Here is a 23581-nt window from a genome sequence, read left to right on the forward strand (position 1 = left end):
TTATTTGGCATAATATATATATTTTTGAAAGCGATCATCTTTGTCTATTTTTCACCTATAGGTTTAATGTTTCCCTCTGTTACGTGCCACATCACCTGTGGCTAATTACTAATCAGGGGCAAACTATAAAGAGCAGGAGAGGAGGCTGCCAGTTGCCAGTGGGTTGTTGGACTGTGTGTGTCTTTGATAAGAAATTTAGTGTGAGCTTTCTGTGGAAGGGTTGTGTTCAGATTAAGGCCTTATTGTTTATAGCTTGATTGTTAGTTTGGAATTGTGTTTAAGATTGATTGGCTTCTCTTTTGTTTTGTGCTTTTTAGAAGAAGCTTGTTTTGTGTTGCACATTTTGATTTAGTTTGTTAATAAATCATTTTAAACTTTGCTTATATTTAGTTCCTATTTCTTTTCCCTGGGTTTTAATGTATTGTTACTCCCCTCATCCCCGAGCCATCTTGGGGAACGTAACACCTTCTGACAAAACAACTGGCCCCAGTTTGCCCCTCTCAGTAAAAGTGGTCTAGAATCGCCACTGGAGACGACTTAACCCTTAACGTAATTAGTAAGGTCGTTCATATGAACAATGAAATTATAGGACATCATTATTTGATTGTAAAACATTCTTGTGTTTTTATCTTAGTAAACTACATTTAACTCACAACAACCTACCAAAAAGGCAATTTCAATGCAGAAGTTGAAATGTAATGGAGTGTTTAACAATGTGCTATAGCTATTTTTAAACAGTAGTAAATGATGTAAATACTTCTACCACTGCTTGGGTTCAGTTGCGGTAAGAGAGCAGGAACTATAAAGTGAAGCAAATGAGGAATGGGAATTATTTTCAGATACATTTTGAAGGGCAAAATGTTTTAAGCTAGTAAACTAGAGCAATATTTTTAAGTTTCCCGCATCTTATATAGCTACATCTAGACAGAACCCATACTGTAACTTCTGCATGGCTGTGTAGCCTATTTCTTGTGGCTGATGGGGGAAATTTACAGTGCCTGTCCCCTCTCCGTTTTGGTTGTATGATATCACACATTCCTGCTTATGAAATGCGTGCCTATACACACGTGTAACCAACCCCCCCATTGTATTGGAATATTTGAGACAGAGTTTGGGCGCATTAGGATAAGCTTATAATGAGGATGGAAAAAGAGGCTCAACATCCCAGCCAACACATAGAAACACATTTAATTTGTGTCCTGCATGGAGCCTGAACGGGCATTCTCTGACTGCAGCAGTTGATGTGAAAAAATATGGAGTCAGTCTGTTAAGGGGGCCTCTAGGCTGCTGCTTGTGGTGTAATTAAAACAGAAGGTTTATATGGCTCAGCCATCTGCACTTTTAGAAAACAGTCACTATAACACAGCATTCTTTTGGAGCGCAGGGTTAGCTTGCTTTTATCTCATCCTCCTCACAGTAATTTATTCACATTCGCTGTATTCTTGTGAATCTCACAGAGGTCTCGTATACATTCTGGTTTTATTCACACAAACACGTTATTATCCATCTATAAGTTAGTCTTAGACTGGACCAAAAGCTAGAAAATTGCATATACTGTAGCTGCAGCAAACATTAGAGCATCATTCATAATTTTCTTGTGTATGACTGCAAATTATTTTTTAACAAATACAAAAATGTCTCTCTTATGTTTAGGCATAGATTTTCTGATTGCAAATGTTAAACTGTTGAAATATACTGTGTATAATGTTTCTACAACTTGTATTTGATAATATATTAAGGGTTTAACATGTGGCAACAACAGCAAATTACATGGGAAACTTGAAATAATTTGGGACTGGCGACCAGTCCAGGGTGTACCCCACCTCTCACCCAATGACAGAGGGGATTGACTCCAGCCCCCCGCAACCCCAAACAGGAAAAGCTGTATAGATAATGGATCAATGCATGGAAATCATCTGGTTTTATTTGTGTGATTAGCACTCCATTAAAAGAAACAACATAAATAGCAATACAATTTCATGTCCTAGTAGTCAAGCACTCTTTACACATTATCGGCGAAACATTACCAATGTTTTTTTGAATTTTTAAAAGATGATGTCAATCATTAATCAGTCCGTTTTTACAGTTAGAGTTCTTCAGACATGCAAAGGTTTATCTGCTGCTGTGATGTCGAAGACACGCTGTGCAGTCAGATGTGTTCATTTTCTATCTTTATCCAATGTCCTCAATGCTTTACCTGTTGCTTAGGTACAAGTTTGTTATACTGGGAGGAAATTACATTTAGATTCAAGCATATCATAGATTCAAGCAGCCAAGCCGAGCTGGGTATGTTTTCTGTAGGTGCTTGTTATTTACAACAGTTGTTCTGGAAACAGGTTTAAATAGAGGGACTAAACTAATTTGTTATTGTTGAGATAAACCCAATTGATATCATTGAGACGCTTACATAATACTTTTTATATACTAAGGACTACAGTCTATATAATCAGAACTATATTTATAAATACATTTTAAAACACTCCATGCCACACGCTTTTCTTATCCACGAGGACGAAATGAAAGAAAGACTAAGTTATTATAGAGATAAACATGAATACATGCAAAATTTACTTTGGGGGGGGTGTGTTCATATATGCGAGAAGTTAAACTTTTTCATCAAAACAACAATTAGCCCTGATTAAAATATACATATATGATTGGCTAAGACGAATGATATGGAAGACCCAATTACCAGACCAGAGACCGGACTCTGAGATAATGAGTGGTGACATTTCTGCATCCCCCAGTGAGTACACACAGCCCAGCACAGGGACTCTACTGGTGCCATGAACGGTGACTATGACTGAACTCCACCCTTAGTTTTCCACCAGCTCAGTTTCTCCAGAAAAGGAGTGATTTTCTTAACTCATCAAACGCAGTTCTGGCTGTACATGTCATGTGTAATAAAGACGATGACTGTGGTCTGAAGAGAAAGTGAGTCACAAAGGAGTACTGTTGCCTATTCAATCAATGTGGTTGTTATGGAAACTGCAGAGCGGACTAAAAAGTGTTAAATGGCTCGAGGGGCTGTTAGCGACAAAATTAATTATAAGAGGGAATGCATCAGAACAGCTCAGGCCTCATTTTACAGGAAACAAAGGTCAGAAATATCCTTCTTATCTTTGTATTCAAACATGTGGCAGCTGGCATTTCAGACCCGTCTAAAAAGACAAAAATGTTGCCTCTTTCTGTGATACAGCAACCTCAACCTTTTGTTCAGTCCAGTTCAAGTAAAAAAAAAAAAAAAAAAAGAGAGTCTGTGTGAAAAGAACCGCAAAAATAACTCTAAAAAAAGAAAGGATCAGGGATTAAAAACTTCCTCCCATGAATCTAGCTATTACTGTATTTCACGCAGTGAGTTTGAAGATATGGCAAACAAAGATGAGTGGATGCGAGTTAAAATTATGTCTTTGTGAGGTACTGAGGCTACTTGTTTTTTTTTAGTTTGTTGTTTCTTTTTCTGCTGTGGCAGCATCTGGTTGAGATCAGATTCCAACAATACACAGAATAAGCCCATACACAGTTGTTGCTCCCCTCCTCTTATTCCTGCTTTCTCTTCCTGTTATTCTGTCTCCCCAGCTAGTCTTTTCCTGTCACCTGATGGTCAGAGATAGAGCATTGAAAAATGGAAAAAGAAAGAGTCAGGGGGATCAGAGAGGAATGTTCTGTTTTGACATCTGTCTGTACAATTTGATATACATCTCTTATGACAAACTTGGCTGGTATTACTTTTAAAATGAAAAATGAATGATTTAATCACAATCGAAGCTTAACATCATACCATAAAAACTAAAGCACTTCCTCAAACTAAAGCTGGCATAAATATCTCATTTCCTTCATAGAAATTAATTTTCTTCTTCTTCATTCACCAAACACAATGCTACATTTCTCATACATAAAAACCATGTTTAAATTCAGAGTGGAGGCTGTGCACATATCAAATAACTGCTTACTCACCAGGCCTGTCTAGATAGGCAGGTGGGTGTACACATGGATGCATGTCAGTGCTACTGGCTCGTTTGCTCTGTCAGCACAGTGCTGCTTGCTGAGTCATACTGACCTAGTGCTGAGACAGAGACACATAGCGGATGAATGGGCAGCATGGCAGCAATGGACTGGATTGAATGGCAGCAAGCTGAAAAAAAATCCCAGACCACATCAGGCTCGTCATTGACTTCAAACAGACCTTGTGGCTCTGGGGTTCACAGAGCACAGCTGCACGTCCAGAAGCTAAACAGCAACCCGTGTTTGGTGCTCAGAAGAGACCAGCAGCTAAAAGCAGCAACAGCAGTTTGACACAAACACACTGATAAGGCAAATGGTGGTAGTATGACAGCAGAAACGCCAAGCAGACAGGAAGACACTAGAGAGCAGGGGGAGTTGTGGTCTTGTGTGTGAGGTGTTTCAGATGAGTGAACTGAAATACATCTAAAGGGGGGTTTTGGCTGGTGTGATTGTCAAGAGAGTCTGACTAAAGGATGAAAAAAGAGGTGCTGAATCTCCTTTTTCCAAAGACTGGAAACCAATTGCTTTTGAATCTTTATTTTAAAAAAGACAGGAAAGTATTGTATAAATACAATAGATATATTTACATTGAAATTATGACAGTTTATAAAAAACAGCTTCCACCCTTTTGCTTCATTTATAACAAAAGTACCAGTTTTTTTGTTCGCCTCTGCCTGCTTAGTCACAGATTGACAGGCATTCATGTTGCAGAGATACAATTACAAACATCATTCATCAGTGAGGAAGTTGATGAGGGCGGTCCTGGGGGAGAGGATGGCTCTCTTAATGTTGTGCTCCCCGAGATGCTTCTGTCCAAGCGGGCTCTCCAGGACGAGCTGCTGCACCCGCTCAAAGTCTTTGGACACCTGCAGAGGCACGGTCACTGTCCCACACGGCTTGTTGTTTATCTGAAAGTAGGAATTAAGACATAACTATATGGGATTATGTTTCTAGTTTTCACATTTCACTCTTCCTGACAAGCTGAACCCAAACTTTTTCTTCCTGGAATAAAAACTCCCAAAATAACAGGCTCCACCTCTTCATCCACAAATACAGTGAACCCTCTAAACACATAGTTAGTGGTAGGTATGGGGAGGGCTCTCAAGTCTTGTAACGTTTAAGAGCAAGTGTATGTGCACACACATGATGAATGTGATTATGTCTCGGAAAGTGGTGGAAAATTAATGGTGTTTATTTGGAGAGGGCTGTGTGCGTTTGTGTGTGTGTGTTTCTATGTGTGCGTGAGGTCACTCAGCCCAGGCCTCTCTTCAGGGACAAACCAGAGTAAGTGATTAGAGAGAAGACAGAGGCAGTGAGGTTTGTCTCCACAGAGCTGAGGAAGCCCACAACAGAGAGCTCAGGCTGGAGGAAAATCAACATCATCATCATTGAGCACTGGGGGCTGAAATATATGAATGAATATATATGTGTGTGTGTGTGTGTGTGTGTGTGTGTGTGTGTGTGTGTGTGTGTGTACTGGAGAAGCTAAAGCCTACAAGATTATTACAGGACCATCACTTTTGTGTATTAAATGTTACCCTGAAGAAGCCAAGAATATATAAATTATAATAAATACAAATATAAATATGAATTATAAAAAGAAGGATCGTTTTCACTTCACGAGAATGAAGAGTTGTACACACACCCACACTATCACATACACACTGGTCGTTGTGTACTTGCTAAGGCCATAATTGACATAATGCATTCCCCAAATACTAAACCTTCAAACAGTCCTTTGATGTGGTGAGCATGGTGGTGAATGGTGTAAAACTAAAACTGGACCTCACAGAGATAGCAAAATAAGCCCTGGTAATGCAAAACACATATCACACAGTCCAGGTTTCCTGTCTTGTGGTTTCTTCTCTCTCTCAGTCAGAGTACAGAGGAAGAATCGAACAGGTGAGACACAGGTGCTGCTTATCATCTGACTGCATTTACTGTCATTTGACATTGCATGGGTGTGTGTGTGTGTGTGTGTGAGGGGATTAGGCTGGTTCTCTCTAGGGATATGACCCTTTAGAAAGAAAATAGTGAGATTAAAGAAGTTATCTTTTAAATGAGTCAGAAGTCTGACACTTGTGTGTGTGTGTGTGTGTTCCTCTGTATGTTTTTGTATGTACAGTGTTAGCATGTGAGATGTCTGGAACTGATCCAAGTCACAGCTGGAGATTCTCTCTGATTGTCTTTGAAAGTGCACTCTCTCAATACAGACACACACAGACACACACACACACACACACACACACACACCCACACCCACACCCACACACACCCACCCACACACGCACACGCACACACACGCAGACACACACACACACACACCCACACCCACACACGTTCTGTCAAGAATAGCCCAGTGTGTTCTGTTCCTGTCTTTAATTATTGACCCACTTGTCTATTTAGCATAAAGCACAGCACTTGACATGCAAACACACACACACACACGCATGCAAACACACACAAACTCACACACACAATAATCATAGGCTTTTTGTAAATTATAGACTGAGTGTAATCATGGACCGGAGACTTTGGGGTTTAAAGAGGGAAAAGAGTTTGAGTGTAAATGCAAGAGGATTCAAGAGTAGATGTGTGTGAAAACACAGCTTAATAAAAGTTGTGTATAAATTATGAGCAGAGGGCTGACGCTGAGTGAAAACACATTATGTTCAAGAAGAGTACAAGCTTTGTTTTAAGCTTGATGCCCAGGTTTTTTTTTGTTCATCAAGTCTGGTTCGAAGAGTTTTACGAACACAACCTTGGAAGAAAAATCAGGAAAAACACTTGTGTGTATTTGTGGGATCTTACCAGAACAGACAGCTCCACAAAGTCAGGGACATCCAGGTACTCTGGGTCCACATTCGGCCAGGACTGTTGCAGGACGTCTCCTCCCTGCTGGAGTAGTGGAGTGAGGGGGTTCTGCACCTGACAAAGACCTGGCAGATACCCAGGAGAAACATTATTAAAATAGATGCAGTCACATATTTTCTATTCCTTCTTTTTTTCTTTTTCTTTTACATAAAATGCATTTTCATTTTTGTTCATTGTTAAGGGTCAAGTAAAAACCCACCCTCTCCACATTTGAAAACACTGTGTGCATCTCCCTTAAGGCCAAAGGGAAGGGAAGTGAACTTCCTCTTCTATCCTAAACTGTGAGTGTAAGTGTGTTTATGCGTGAGTGTGTGTGTGTGTGTGTGTGTGTGTGTATTACAAACAAGGAAAGAGCATAAACTAGCACAACGTGACTGAGTGCAGCAGAGGTCACAAGTTCCTCGCTCGTTTTTTTCACTCTGGTTCAGATAACACTTCATATGTGAGCACAAACATAAAGGATGCAGCCACTCATTAGAACACACACACACACACACACACACACACACACACACACACACACACACACACACACACACACACACACACACACACACACACACACACACACACACACACACACACACACACACACACACCTTTTCCTTCTATACTTTGATAATGCGTCAGGTCTTCCTGACTGGCTCTCAGCTGGACAATATGTTTTAGCGGATCTGCTTTATTTCAGCGGTGTGCAGAGCTCTTGTGTACATGTGTTGTGGACAATAAGGGGATGTCCTCCATTAGGGCAGCACGAGGGCAAGCATTCACACACGGCAAGTGGAGTGACCTTAGATATTCCCCTTTTCAGCATGGTTTCAGTTTCACTTGTTGTAGTTTGTACGTTTATGGTTTCGTCCGGGATGTTTAACTGATTAGGTGGGGGGACTTACTAACTGATGATTAAATCAGTCCTGGGCGATCTCTGGTTTTAATTAGCAGCATCAACATGACGTTTATCTGAGTCAACTTCCTCTTACACTATTGAGAAAAATATTCAAATTTAACCACACACCAGAAGTACTTTGGTAACTGTGTCATCTAAAACTCACACTTTTTTCTGCCAGGTACCGCCTGACCAGCACAATTTCTCTAAATACAATAAAAGAGCCTTTATATAGAGAGAACAAAACAGCACCAAAGAAATAACATAATGTGGTACGCTGGGCTCATTCAAACTGTAAACTTAACATGCTTTTTGAAACTACAAATTCATTTTCTCAACTACTATATGTGTTTCTTTTAGGATCAGGACAGGCTCCCCGCACAAATAGAAAACATAATGAACTTGAGTGTTGTTTTGTTTGTAGCAACATTTCAACATTTACATCTGATAATAATTGCTTTGTAAGAAGGAATAAAATACAAACCCTCATTGATTGATTTTAGGCTCAACAGATCATCTTTAAAAATCAAAGTTAAGATCATCTCAAGAACCCCCTGGAGTTATTTAAAGAACACCTAGAGGAACTTAAACCCTGTGAATATCATTCATCCACCACAATTATTCAGAGGCTAAATAAATGAAATGAACTTTATTTTTTTCGTTCCATTTCTTGTTTTGTTATATGCTGGCAGAACACTTTCCCCATTCTTAACTTTTTACTGTGAGTGTTTGACAGTCATATTTGCTGAAAAATGTGTGTGTCACTTACCTGCCCAAACCTCCGAGGCCAGGTGAGGGGCCATGGGTGCTGCCATCATTATGAGTGCAGCCAGAGCTTCCTCAAACTCCACACTGTGCTGCATGACCCTTACTGTTGCACTCTGAAAGCACAATCAGGGGTAAAAGCATGAATTACACAATGGTACTTCATCAATGCTACATGTAAACTCTTTTTTTTTTTTTTAAGTATACACACACTCAGAGTGTTGGTGAGTCCCATCAGGCGAGAAATGGCCGCGTTGAAAAGGAAGTCCTCTGTGAAGTGAGATGTCACCTTAAAACATGAAGTAGAAACAAAGTGTGGTTATTAAAGATGACAGAGTCTGAACAGTCATTTAGAGCCTGTGTCTGAAGTATTATTAGAAAACAATAACGTGCCCATAAGAGGAGGGCCCCTCTTCCTGTTATCACCGTGTACACGCTGAAGTTACACAGTGTCAACATCCCCCTGCTTAGCCTTCTGGGAAGAGGAACCCATTTGAGAAGGGCCCAAGGGAAGAGGAGGTCGATCACCAAAGCTTTTCTGAGGGACGGATCAAAGGACGGCCTGGGCTTTGGGGGCTTTTGGCAAACAGCCTGAGGACCTTTAAAAGCATCCAGCCCCCATGGGTGTAGAGAGAGAATCATCAAACCTGGCAGCCAAAGGAGGCTATTTATAAAGCATGAACAGAGAGTGAGTGGATTTAAAATCAATTTCCATCGCTTCTCTCCTTCACTCTTTACTCTGGGGGGGTTAGGGTTACTAAAGATGGAAAGGACTGTGAACTGTTGCCAACAACTACCTTTCAGTTGTCATGCTCCATCCTGTTAGAGAAAGAAGACATTTTACGATGCTCTTTAACAGTACAAAGGATAAAAAATAATAATGTTTAATGCTACAAGTTTAACATAACAGCAGGCAATAACTTGCTCTGATGGGGAAATTAAATTCAAATTAAAAAAAGGTGACAGATGCAAAAGTGTGATTCATCTTATTGAAGGATGACGAAGACTAAGTTGCTGTGAAAAGTTGGTATTTAGAATATGAGCCACTTACTGACCCCTTCTGGTAGATACAATATCTGACTGTTAAATAATGTGAAACCCTGAGATAATCTTGTATAAGGCTGTGGAGTTGCTACCTCTTGAATAGCGTAGTTCTTATTTTCCCAGATCTTCTTGACCTCTGCCAGCTCTTTCTTTTTCAGCACAGAGGGGTCTGGGATACCTGCAAGCTGCCGAGCCGCTCTCAGCTTGGTCACCAGCTGCCAGAGCCGGGACTGCCATCGCAGGACCCCGGGGAGGGCATCAGCTAAAGTGGTGCACACAAAGGCGCAGAAGAAGAGAAAGATATTTTTTAAAACATGAAGGCAGATCATTTTTGGAAAATCAAATTTACTTTTTTTTCCTGTTCATTTAGTTGTGTTGGTATGTGTGCTCTCAATCAGGTAGCTGATTTTTATTTTTTTATAAATGTGCTGATTCAGCGCTGATGTCCTAATGATGATTGGTTGCAGGCTTCTAGCCGCTTCCTATTTAAAAATTCCTTCAATTTTTTTGACAAACTGTTCGACCGCTGAAGGTGTAGAACCGAAACATTTCCAATAAATGTATGTTTGCAAATTAGACAGTGTGAGGGACTTTACCAGATTTACATTTAAAACTGCCTTAAGTGTACAGATCCTGCTATGCACTTACAGCTGGACATCATTAAATGGTCATGTTCTAACATTTGTCTGAATATCTCAATCCTGTATAATAAAGTCAGAAGTGAGTTTTTAGTGTCAGGGCTCACTCTTCACATTCCAGAGGATGTCTTGTTCAGGCGGCGCTGCGTAGAGGATATAAAGCCGAACTGTATCCACGCCATACTGCTGCACCACTTCCTGTGGGTCCAGACCGTTGTGTTTAGACTTACTCATCTTCTCATACGTCACCTCAACACAACCACCGCCTACCGCCACCGGCTCCTTATCTAGAAGAGAATTAAGTAGAGAAAGGCTGAAAATGATTTGGAGTGAGGTCGACTGCAAGAGATCTTTTCTGCTCTCTTCAAAAGGACACCTTGTGATTTGTCAAGGGTAGCTGGTTCACCACTCATTCAACAGCAGCAACATCAACAACAACATCAACAATAACAAAAATAAAAGGAAACTTCCCCAAAATGCTAACTTTCTGTGTTAGAAAACACATAATTTTTAACAGGATAACAGGAAAAGTTAAAGAGTAAGAATATACATACAAATTGTTGACATGACTCATGTTTTGGGAGGCAGAGCCACATGGAGCTAAGCTGCCTCCCATCTGTTACACACCTATCAAGCTGATGAACACTCTGCACATTGGAGCGGTGTTTACCTGTGAAGTCTATCTCTTCTCTCTTCAGGTACTGCCCACTGTCTGCCAGTCTGAAAGTCTGGCCTTTAATCAGACCCTGGACCAGCAGCTTCCTGAAAGGCTCCCTGTAAAACAAAAAAAAAGAGGGTTGATTCAAATCAAACGGATGTCGGTGCACTCTTCAAGCACATGAAGTACTGTGTGAGCTGTACCTGTGAGCCACAAGACCCTGGTCCCTGCAGAAGTGACTTAAAAAGCGAGCGTAGTACAAGTGCATAACCGCATGCTCCTTCCCTCCGATGTAAACGTCTACAGGTAGCCAGTGATCGGCCAGGCGGCGCTCAAAGGGCCTGGAGAGACAGATCAGGAAACAATTGAACTTACATATAATCTCAATGTGAGGTTAGAAGATCTGTAATGCTCTCAGAGGTCAGTCCTATGATTGCAGTATTTTTAAAGCATGATCAAATGTGTGCATTAACTTTCAGTTGAAGTTCAAGTAAATGTTTTTTACTGGGACATCTACGATTCAGTGTTTGATTAAACGCCTTTTATTGTTTGACTTCCTCAACAACATTGAGAACAGTTCACTGTTCCATTTCAACACCTGAAATTTGGTTTGAACTCTCCCTTAAGATGATGAAACTTTAAAACAACTCCTCTGTAAGGCAACGTGTAACTTTATTTGGGGTTGCTATGGAAATGGATGTATTAATATATCATTATCAGAAGATCACAGGAGCAAAGTAGATGTTTGCATGTTTAAATTTCACAATATGTTATGAGAAAACATTTGTTTTAAATGGCACTGTGTACTGTAAATATGCTCACTCACGTCCTCTAGGGGGCAGGCTGAATCTGATCCAGATCTGAAGAGAACAAAAGCATCCTGAAGCTTCTCTCTCTCTGGCTTCACTTTTATGGAAATTAATATCTACTGATGGAATATGTGTTTCAAATATGGCTCTGAAGATTTCCTCTGAACTCAGCTTCTCATGTTTACAGTTTTTGTAGGAGGGAATCTTGCTGACTGTGCCGTTTTTTTTTTTTTTTTTTTTACAGTTTTCACCAGGAGAGCCGTATGTTTTAAGCCTGACCGATGTGATGGTCAGCACAGGCCGGGATTCCACCTAATGATGCTTTTTTAGGGTAGCCTGCTATCTCTGTGTGTCACCTTTCACACCATCATTACTCTCCTCCACACCTGTCTGCCTCTCTGGGATGATGGCGCCTCCCAGATAATTGAACCTGGGCAAAAAACGTTATGAACTCACAAGGCTGAAAATAAATGTGGCTGTTTGTTGGCATTAGTCCAGGGAACTGTAATACATAACCACACACACACACACACACACACTCTTCCATTAAACACCTTCTTCCTATTTCTTTCCTCTTACTTGCTACTTTCAACATCTCTTTCCTCGTTTCTCCCCCTGTCTCCGTATAGGCAAGGCCCAGCAGGCTAACTGAAATGCACAAATAGCGTAATTGCTTTTTTTGTTGTGCCATAATCTCACCGCCTAAGAAAAGTGATGGGGAGCGCAGTCCCCCTTCCTTTTAAAGCAGCTTTACAGCTGGGTCAGGGCACTGGGAAATTAATCTCTTTTGTAAGGCTCAGGCTATCGCCACCATCCCAGCAGGTGATGACCATGGCTCCGTAATCTCTGCTAGCTGTAAATGCAACTTCCAGGCAAAGTGTGTGTCTGTGTGTGTGTGTGTGTGTGTGTGTGTGTGTGTGTGTGTGTGTGTGTGTGTGTGTGTGTGTGTGTGTGAGAGGACAGTGCACAGAGGCAGTTTATACATGTTTGAAATGGATAAGTAGGAGAGTGGGTGATCTTACAGCGAGCAGCATAATTATGTGTTTGAGTGTAACTTTCCAGCAGCACATATAAACCAGAAGAGTGTGTGCGAGACGGCAGCTCTTCTCACAGTGTAGCAGAGATTACATGAAGAATGCATTTTTATAAATATCTAAAAACAGATTTGTTAACGCCCACTGCTTAAAACACTTATCCAGATTTTTTCTCGGCCCATTGCATTTTAATTGAACAAACAAGAGTGTAAATAAAACCTGTTTCTGTTTCAAAAAAATTATCTGTCAGCATGAGAACATTTTTTTTTTTTCAGTGATTTCAGTGAGTGTCAGGAGAAGGCTGATCGTACCTGTGATTGTTATGAGGGTCAGTGTATCTGAAGTAATACCAGGCGGAGTCCACAAATGTGTCCATGGTATCGGTCTCCCTCCTGGCGGGGCCTTTACATCTGACAGAGGAAGAGAGTTGGCAGAGGCAGCACAACAATCAATATTAGGCGAACAAATTAGAAAGCGAACAAATGAGCGATTCCCAGTTTGTATGCTTAGCGTAAATGGCACATTATATGGTGTGTGTGTGTGTGTGTGTGTGAGAGTGCAGCTGGCTCCATCTGGCTGCAGGAGGTCATGTCCCTGTAGAGAAGCCCAGCTGAAGCCAGACTGGCACCAGAGCTGTGTTCCTGTGACATAACTAACAGACTGAGCTAACAGGGAACGAAGCAGCAGGCTTAGCACATGATGGTGTGTTTGCATTGGAAATGCCACCTTGTGCCCCCTTTCTGTCCAAGACAAACAGTACTTGAGTATGTGGTGCAAATCTGCCAACATCACTTTCACAGTAGAGGAGAGGAGGACCTTTTCAAAGGCAGAGAACAAAAAAAAAGAGCTTTTGGAAAGCGTTTTTTGTTCCAATTTTATTTAAATCACTGAACAGAACAGTGGACGTGTCTCTATTTTACTTTCTAATGAGTCTCAGTAGAGTTGAAATCAGTGTCTCAGATAGATAAACAGAAGCTCAAAGCTGTTTTGTGCAGCAGAGCAGGTTGTGTTTCCCGCACCTGGGATGTCTTCATTTTCCCTTAAAAAAAAAAAAACAGTCATCACATGTTTTATCCAACACTCTCAAACACAGACGCACACAATGAGAGGCAAAACCCCTGGACCAACCTAACCATCTATAATAAGGCTGAGATGATGAGGTAAGAGCTGAACGTTGCCTAGCAACAAGACTAAGGTGTTGGGAGGTTAATATTTGGAGGCCAGGTGATATTAAGAATGATGAAAACCTGTAATATAAGTTAATAACATTAATCGGAATCCAATAACATAAAATTTATGGCAAAAAGAAGAATCCTTGTTATCATGTCATTCAGGACAAAATCTTCTCACTTCAAATCTCAGACCAGATTGACCAATCAGAGGCCAGATTGTGGTCGTTTGACTGACAGCTGGTACTGGCTACCCTCAGTGTACAGAAGGATCAGTTTTGACCACACACTCTTTCTCGAGGTAGCCCTTTTCTAAGTCATGAAAGCAGCAAAAATAAGTAGGTCACTTTATCTGAAGCAACCTGTAAGAATGAGAGTGTAAAAAAACCTTTGTGTGTGTGTATGCGTGTGTGCGCGTGTGTGTGTCTGTGTGTTTGCAAGGAGAGCCAAAAAAAGCCAAAAGGCTCTCAAACAGACGAGGCAAGTGAGGCAGCTGCCCACTCCAGGAAGGCTCTCATCTTATGGAAAACAGCTTTCCATCTGTGACACAAAGTCACAGATGGAGAATCCACGAAACAACACACACCTGTACACACACCTTTCCAGCCAGGCTAAGCCGAGGCAGGGTTCAGTTGGCGGACCCGTTCACAGCGCTGTGGAGAGTCGGAGAGATGTGCACACAGGTAATGACTGCCCAAAGGACAAATAAAAGCATCTTTTATCGTCCCACTCATCCGTGTTACTCTCAAACTTTAATTGGATGTGGTTGAAGAGTGACGGGAACAAATTTCGACAGACTCTTGACGATGGAGGGGGGGAGATAACGGCATCTGGGTGATTATAGCCATCAATCACGGCTGATGGGAGGAATTATAGTAGCTTTGTGAGAGTGAGTGAACACAATCTGATGACTTGTGCCATCTGCAACTGAGTGGGCCGTTGTTTTAATCAAAATGACGCCATGGTGGTGATTAGTCTTTTCCAGAGAGGGATTCCCATGTCAGCGAGGGGAGACTGAAGAGGCTTTCTTCTTCTCAAACATGTTCAAACACTTGCCAGTGTGTGTGTGTGTGTTTTTTCTGTGTTCAAAAGGTAAATGTGTGTGCGACACAGCTTGGCTTGCACTTCCATCATCATCATCATCATCAGCATCAGCATCACCATCTCATGCTGCTCCTGTCAGCCACTTATTATGTAACCCCATCAGAAACAAAATACTAATCACAGCATTCACAGGCTCGCTCTCAATGCTCCGTGTTCCCCTAAAGCTCTCAGTGCTCTCAGCTCATTTTATCTGTGCTGGTCTCCCGAGGACAAACAAGAAGTACTGGGGAGAGGGTGTCACGGGAAAGGGTTTCAACATAATTCAATTCTCACTTCACTTAGACCATAATGGACAGGATCATTTCCATTATAACATCTGCTTTGTATAATAGACAAAAAACATCCTGCACATTCTCTGTATTCTATTAACACATTGCACAGCAGAATGTGGCTACTGACCTGCTAATGGGTTACGTGATACAGGAGCAGGTGGAGACTTGTTTAGTGTCAAAACTCTTACACACAATTTTGTACGTCAAGATCATGTTTTAAAGTCAGTAATTCTCAATATGTTTGCTTTGTGAACACCCTAAAATGACATTTTCTTTCTACCAGTTGCACATGGCAATTTGTTAGCGATTTAACCATCTAACGTCCCTAACTAGTTTTCGATAACGACGTATTAAAGCCAGAGGTAAACGTAGTTTTATGTTGTTCTGGGTCCCTGTACTGTTTATGCATATGCAAGTGCCGGTGATGGTAACATGTCTGTAGACTCACTAGTAAACACAGATACAGCTTTACATGTTTTATGAGGAAGGGATTGCATTATTTCTTGACGTGTTTTCAGTGATCTCATCTCTTAATTTCCTTCACTTCTTATTATCTGTTTTTATCTGCCTTAAGTTTTGTTTATTGTTTCTTCCTCTTTTAGTTGCTTACATTATCTTGAATCTCTGGTCCTCCTGGTCTCAGCTCATGTTGTTGGGTTCTTACGATGGTCCTTATGGTGGGTCTTTAGATGGTTGGGTTAAAGATGTTGTTGGGTATTTTGTTGTGCAGGTTCTTTTGCTGTTGGTTTGATTTTTGTTGTTTTTTCTTCTGTGTTTGAGTTCTTTTGCTTTTTTCTTTTAGTGCATTTGCTATCTGTGGGTTTCATGTGAATAATGTCTGCATGTGTTAATATTCTCAGGGTACCTCCACCACATCATAACAGATATGAAACTAATGGATCAGAGTATTTGCCACGTTCCCATAAAACATGAAAAGAACATCTCACTGTTCATACCTGGGACATTTGCAGTTGACCCAATCATGAGCGGCATCGAGTGGTGATGCACCTTTTCCCTTAAGAGACGGCAGCTTCGGTAAAACAACAGGTAGCTCCTCCTCAGGGACAGCAACCGCACCGCAAGACCCACAATGCACCACAGGGATGGGTGTTCCCCAGTACCGCTGTCTTGATATCAACCAGTCCCTGAGCTTGGAGCTGGTGAGGTGACCACCGACCCTCTGCTCTCTGGCCTTCTGGGTAACGGAGTTAAATGCCTGCTGCCTGGTTAGGCCTGAGAACTATAGACAGAAGAGGACAAAAAATAGTCTTATTGTATAGAAAGAAGGTGTACCAGACTTCAACAAGTAATCCTTCACTTAGTTGGGTCATTTCTGACAGTGCTGACCTCATTAGAGTTAATGAGAGTTTGTGTCCCATCTTCATCACTTTTTAGCACCGTTTTCCACATCAGGTTCAGATCTCTGGCCACAGACAGATCCTCCTCACTGCAGTCTGGGGTTCCTGTTAAGACACAGGTTCAGGAAAAACACGTAAAAAAAAACATAAATATGGACACACACTTGAATAATCTCTGAGGAGGGAGAAAAAAAAACCCTGTGGTGATGTTAAGCATGTTATGCTGAGACTAATGGCTAACAGTCCCCTGGGTTCACCCTGCAGCTCTGTGAGACAAACATCTGAAACACTGGTGTAACACATACAGTAAAGTGGCTGCTTGTATAACAATAAAGATTAATAAGGATGCATCTTTTGCATAATCAAATCTGATAAAATTCATCATGCATGCTCCGAGATGCATGTAACATTTGTTTTTCAAACTGGCCACCTACACTTTCAAGGTCAGGTGAAACCTCCCCAGGCCTGTAACTCACCAATCACAGTATCTAGATAGCCATCAAACGTCTCTCTGTGGGAGATAACCAGGGGAACCTCCTGGCTGGTGAACAGGTTGCGAGCGGTGACCTCTGTCAGGCAGTCTGGAGAGCAAGGGGGACATGAGAGGTGTGACGGAGGCCGAGCTGCTTCCCCTGGTGGCTCATTATCAACAATCACTCACTTCTGAGGCAGAGAAAACCTCAAAGGAATCCCAATCAACATACGCTCAGACCACAGCAGCCTCTACATCCATAGCTTGACATTCAAAAACATGTAATCCATACAGGGCATGTGGAAAATATGTAGACGGATTAAATGCATCACTTTGAAATGATTCCCCTTAAAAATCTTTTTTTTCCTTTTTGTAGTTTTATTTCCTTCTATTTCCTATAGTTGTTGTAATAGTTATAAATGTTTTATAAATAATGTAACATTTATTTATCCTGCACTGATGCAAATCCTAACTGCCAACATCATCTGTAAAGCAACTTGGTATGCACCAAATTAAAAAAATTATACTGCTGCTAAGGAAAGCTCTAGATGTGTGTTTTTTCCCAAAAAAGCAGAATAATTGATTTCTGAGACAGTCTGAACCCAGACCAAGAGAACTGTAAGGACGGTTACCTCTGCCCGGCTTTAAGACTTTCTCCAAGGCAGAGCGGACTGAGCTGCTCCCGTGTAGCAGTCTGTGGGAGGGCAGAATGGCGAGGTAAGCTGCTCCAAACACTGTCTCAGGAGAGGAGCTGTAGGCTGACAGGGTTTCCCCTGTCTCCTCTCCATTCAGCTGGAAGATCAAAGAAGAAACTGTCACCGTCCAAGTAAACAGCTGCACTAATGGGAGGAACCTGCCAGCTCCTGAGGCTATCACACAGAGTGGTTTTGTATAAAAACAATTTCAGTCACTAACATTTAAGAAGCGGTACACCAGTTGAGCGCCTTTCTTAGGTGTGATTGCACTTTGCATTTATTAACTCAACTAATTTTGTTAATTTGTTGTGTTTTTTCTCGCTCTTTAGTTGCTTGTGTAATTACTGATTACACTGGTACTAAATGAACACTGTGCAACCGTGTATGCCGAGTGTTGTATAAAGAGAGACACACAATAAATTCCACCTAAAACAATTAACCTTCATCAGGACAAGTCTTGTACTTTTACCTACTTAAGCTGGAGTAAGACATCAAATTGGAAACGTGTACCATCTGAAGGCCATTTAGTGTAAATAAATAAATTATTTTGAATTGTATCAAATAAATAAACCGCTTGGAAGACTATGCATGCATGTATAGTATGTATGTATGTATGTATGTATGCATGCATATATAGTATGTATGCAGTATGTATGTATGTATGTATGTATAATATGTATAGTATGCATGCATGTATAGTATGTATGTATGTATGTATAGTATGTATGCATGCATGTATGTATAGTGTGTATGCATGTATGTATAGTATATATGTAGTATGTATGCATGTATGTATAGTATGTATGTATAGTGTGTATGCATGTATGTATGTATATACAGAGGGTATGGAAAGTATTCAGACCCCCAGATCTTTCACCCTTTGTTTCATTGCAGCCATTTGCTAAAATCAAAAAAGTTCATTTTATTTCTCATTAATGTACACTCAGCACCCCATCTTGACAGAAAAAAAACTGAAATGTAGAAATTTTTGCAAATTTATTAAAAAAGAAAAACTGAAATATCACATTATCATAAGCATTCAGACCCTTTGCTCAGTATTGAGTAGAAGCACCCTTTTGAGCTAGTACAGCCATGAGTCTTCTTGGGAATGATGCAACAAGTTTTTCACACCTGGATTTGGGGATCCTCTGCCATTCTTCCTTGCAGATCCTCTCCAGTTCTGTCAGGTTGGATGATGAACGTTGGTGGACAGCCATTTTCAGGTCTCTCCAGAGATGCTCAATTGGGTTTAGGTCAGGGCTCTGGCTGGGCCAGTCAAGAATGGTCACAGAGTTGTTCCGAAGCCACTCCTTTGTTATTTTAGCTGTGTGCTTAGGGTCATTGTCTTGTTGGAAGGTGAACCTTCAGCCCAGTCTGAGGTCCTGAGCACTCTGGAAGAGGTTTTCTTCCAGGATATCTCTGTACTTGGCCGCATTCATCTTTCCTTCAATTGCAACCAGTCGTCCTGTCCCTGCAGCTGAAAAACACCCCCATAGCATGATGCTGCCACCACCATGTTTCACTGTTGGGATTGTATTGGGCAGGTGATGAGCAGTGCCTGGTTTTCTCCACACATACCGCTTAGAATTAAAGCCAAAAAGTTCAATCTTGGTCTCATTAGACCAGAGAATCTTCTTTCTCATAGTCTGGGAGTCCTTCATGTGTTTTTTGGCAAACTCTATGCAGGCTTTCATATGTCTTGCACTGAGGAGAGGCTTCCGTCGGGCCACTCTGCCATAAAGCCCCGACTGGTGGAGGGCTGCAGTGATAGTTGACTTTGTGGAACTTTCTCCCATCTCCCTACTGCATCTCTGGAGCTCAGCCACAGTGATCTTTGGGTTCTTCTTTACCTCTCTCACCAAGGCTGTTCTCCCACAATTGCTCAGTTTGGCTGGACGGCCAGGTCTAGGAAGAGTTCTGGTCGTCCCAAACTTCTTCCATTTAAGGATTATGGAGGCCACTGTGCTCTTAGGAACCTTGAGTGCTGCAGAAATTCTTTTGTAACCTTGGCCAGATCTGTACCTTGCCACAATTCTGTCTCTGAGCTCCTTGGGCAGTTCCTTCGACCTCATGATTCTCATTTGCTCTGACATGCACTGTGAGCTGTAAGGTCTTATATAGACAGGTGTGTGCCTTTTCTAATCAAGTCCAATCAGTTTAATTAAACACAGCTAGACTCCAATGAAGGAGCAAAACCATCTCAAGGAGGATCAGAAGAAATGGACAGCATGTGAGTTAAATATGAGTGTCACAGCAAAGGGTCTGAATACTTATGACCATGTGATATTTCAGTTTTTCTTTTTTAATATATTTGCAAAAATTTCTACATTTCTGGGTTTTTTTCTGTCAAGATGGGGTGCTGAGTGTACATTAATGAGAAATAAAATGAACTTTTTTGATTTTAGCAAATGGCTGCAATGAAACAAAGAGTGAAAAATGTAAAGGGGTCTGAATACTTTCCGTACCCACTGTATGTATGTATGCATGCATGCATGCATAGTATGTATGTATGCATGTATAGTATGTATGTATAGTATGTATGTATGGTATGTATGTAGTTATATATAGTATGTATGTAGTATGTATGTATGTATGCATGTATGTATGTATAGTATGTATGTAGTATGTATGCATGTATAGTATGTATGTATGTATGTATGTATGTATATATAGTATGTATGTAGTATGTATGCATGTATGCATAGTATGTATGTATGTATGTATGTATGTATGTATGTATAGTATGTATGCATGCATGTATAGTATGTATGTATGCATGTATGTATGCATGCATGCAGTATGTATGCATGTATGTAGTATGTATGCATGTATAGTATGTATGTAGTATGTATGTATGTAGTATGTATGTAGTATGTATGCATGTATAGTATGTATGTAGTATGTATGTATGTATAGTATGTACGTATAGTATGTATGTATGTATGTATGTATGTATGTATGTATAGTATGTATGTATGTTTGCATGAATGTATGTAGCTATTTGATAAATATTGAGGCTACGAGCCTTTAATCCTGTAATTATTTAGAGACTCAACACTCTTGTTAGGGGCTTGAGACCAATTAGAACATGTCATGCTGTAGGACACACATTTGCACAATCTTCAGCCCCCTAGAGAGATAATTCAGTGAATATATATATATATATAACAATATGATACTAAACAAGCCGCCATCCAATTTACTTAACAAATGCTGGCTTTAAACTAGAACCATCTATTCTGCCATAAACACAGAAAAGGACATAAAATGCCTTCCCACTACATGCTGTGACCATTGTTCTTCTAGAAATAAGAAGACTTATTCCATTAAAGGACTGACAAACAGTTTCTTAAAGGGTGCTCATGGGGCTATTTGTGACAGCTCAGTTTGACAAGTGGAAAACTGTAAATATGACTCTGAGAAGACTCAATAGAAATGGATCCATCAAATCCTCATGTTTTGGTAAATTACTCCTCGCAGAGGAAAGCACTAAACTGAATCAGATCAACAAAGTGCAATGTTTGTGTTACTTGAGTTTTTACAGAAATATTTAAATAAAGGGAGAATTTGAATTAAACTCACCTTAAGTTTAAAATCAAAGTAGCATCCGGTGCACTCTCCAATCCAGTTTGCCTGCATGGCTTTGACCCCGTACCACTCTGGAAGATCTGCCAGGGCGTCCAGAAGAGGCTTGAGGGAGAGACAGAAACAAGAAGACAACTTTTTTTCTTTTAAATGTTTGGAAACAGCTAATTTCCCTCCTTCATTGTTTTTAATGCACAACTGTGCAAGGCTCCTCTTAAGTATGTAGCTGTCTACAGTACTCTGAGATAATGCAATCGACTCCACCTCAGTGTGGTCTTGTTTGAAAGCTGAGCCAATTTATTCTGACAAAGCAGCAGAGCCAAGCAGGTCACATTATGCAGCCAAAGAGAGATTTTCAAAAATCCTGACCTCCACTCTCACCACTTTCTCTCTTATCACAAAGCAATCGTCTACAAAAGTGCACACACACTCTCTCTCTCACACACACACACACGCACAAAACAACACTTCTTCCGAATGATTAAAGGAATCTATGCATATCAACGAGGCTCAGGCCAAAAAGCCACAGCTGGACGGAGCCCCAAAGATCTTCCAAGTTTTCATTTCCGTTTTAGTCTGTCACAGCCTATTACTCATAATCCCCCTCGCTGTGCGGCTCAGCATGCATCCCCTCGTCACATACGTCTCAATACAAGCATTAAGATTCAACAAAGTCATCACTAGCATGATTGTGGGATGTGGCTGCACTGCAGAGTGGAAGAAGAAACAGAAATCCCTGAAAATGTGTGTCAGCATGACAGAGAGACAAAACAGAAATGTTACTAAAAACAAAGAAAAAAACAAGAAAGCGATCTACAACTAATGATCACATTAAAGAGTGTGGCAGTGATTTATTTATTTTTTCTCAAAAAAATAATAGTTTAGCTCAAAGCTAGAGTTAAGCACAAACAGGAGTCATTGAAAGATGTACTGCAAGGACAGGAGTCTCCATGGAAACTAAGAAAAGCAGGATGGTAAAGCAATAACTGAAATTGTGTGTGAGTGTGTGAAGGAGAAAAATAGACATAAGTATTCTTCTTGCAAAAATATTACATAATGCAGCCAAACAAATCCATTCCTTTTCTAAGATAGTTCAGGGATTTGAACCAGCATCCTTGTGTGTTAAGTTGTTTGTGTTTTAAGGATGTGTGCAGATGTTTGGGAAACAGTACATTTGAATAATACACTGAGCTGTGAATCATTTAGATGTCAGTGCAGTCTGAGTGCAACAAGTGCGATTATGCATGAAATTGAAAACTCTGCCATGATGCCACGTGATCATTCTGCATCCTGCTCGCCCCACTTCAGAGAAATCCATCTTAGTAATAATATTCAGCCATTTGTGTCCCAGAGGAAACAATATGGTTACGATTCATGGGGAAACAGCGTGGAACGACCTGACAGCTCAACTGACGGCGGCTGAATAAATGTTGACTGAAGTTAATGTTGTCTAACGGGCTCGAACACGAGCACAGGGAGACGCACAGGCAGGAAATCACAGTCCAATTACAGCGCAGCTCTTATAATTTGGCAGGCCGTTCTTTGACACGGTCCTCCTTTCTCTCCATCTGTCTTTCTCACTTCTTTTCCCTAACACCTCTCCCTTTCCTTCCCACTTCTCCGTTCGTCAGTGAAAATTAGAAATGCAGGAACACATTGTCACAGTAGGCCACTTCCACCTCCACTCACACTTGTGACACAGACAAGAAGGGGCGACTTCAGCGCCGCGGCTAAAACTGGATAACATCTGACCTGACAGTGGACAAACTGGTGTTCTTAATAAAAAATGGCAAATTTGAGAATAAAATGAAGATGATGCCTCTGCAAGTTTAATTGCATGAATTGGAAATCACCACCTTTATTTTAAGAGGAGTTTTATATTAATTTCATGCCACGCAAGCAAGCTTTGCTTTTTCATTTTTTTTATAACGGTATTAAACTCTACTCACAGAAACTGATCTTGCTTATACTTTTTTTCTGCTCATGGCATTATTCAGAATCACTATTGTAATGGAAGCAAGTAAAGCTGTCATTTTTCAAGCAGAGGTGTCAAGAAAAGGATTTTAAATGAAGAATTGCAGACGATTCTCTGTTTTCTATCATCATCTTTGTTATTTTAACTTTTTTCTAAAAACAAGAAACAAAACAAGACCATTAAAGAAGTCACATTGGCTTTTAAGAATTGTTCCAAGCATTTAATAAAAGTTGGTAAA

The 23581-nt window shown here is 40.7% G+C and overlaps 1 protein-coding gene across 2 annotated transcripts in view; it reads right to left on the reverse strand.

Annotated features, from left to right (window-relative positions):
* Positions 1–4526: 4526 nt before the first annotated feature.
* The window catches only part of lars2 (leucyl-tRNA synthetase 2, mitochondrial), a 32107-nt gene continuing 13052 nt past the window's right edge, over positions 4527–23581 (reverse strand). Inside the window, exons 8-21 of one of the 2 annotated variants that reach the window (XM_020648945.3) lie at positions 21366–21473; positions 17721–17880; positions 17093–17197; positions 16606–16721; positions 16215–16498; positions 13025–13123; positions 11074–11211; positions 10883–10986; positions 10320–10499; positions 9667–9836; positions 8742–8819; positions 8535–8646; positions 6817–6944; positions 4527–4913 (exon numbers count right to left, since the gene is read on the reverse strand). In XM_020648945.3, coding sequence (XP_020504601.2) covers positions 4734–4913; positions 6817–6944; positions 8535–8646; positions 8742–8819; positions 9667–9836; positions 10320–10499; positions 10883–10986; positions 11074–11211; positions 13025–13123; positions 16215–16498; positions 16606–16721; positions 17093–17197; positions 17721–17880; positions 21366–21473 — 1962 coding nt within the window. In that variant the 3' untranslated portion in view covers positions 4527–4733. Of the gene's footprint in view, positions 4914–6816; positions 6945–8534; positions 8647–8741; positions 8820–9666; positions 9837–10319; positions 10500–10882; positions 10987–11073; positions 11212–13024; positions 13124–16214; positions 16499–16605; positions 16722–17092; positions 17198–17720; positions 17881–21365; positions 21474–23581 lie in introns of those variants that run through there. The other variant, XR_002278464.3, reaches the window with a different exon arrangement.

This window comes from Labrus bergylta, chromosome 8, assembly GCF_963930695.1.
Source record: "Labrus bergylta chromosome 8, fLabBer1.1, whole genome shotgun sequence".
In the NCBI taxonomy this organism is placed as follows: domain Eukaryota; kingdom Metazoa; phylum Chordata; class Actinopteri; order Labriformes; family Labridae; genus Labrus; species Labrus bergylta.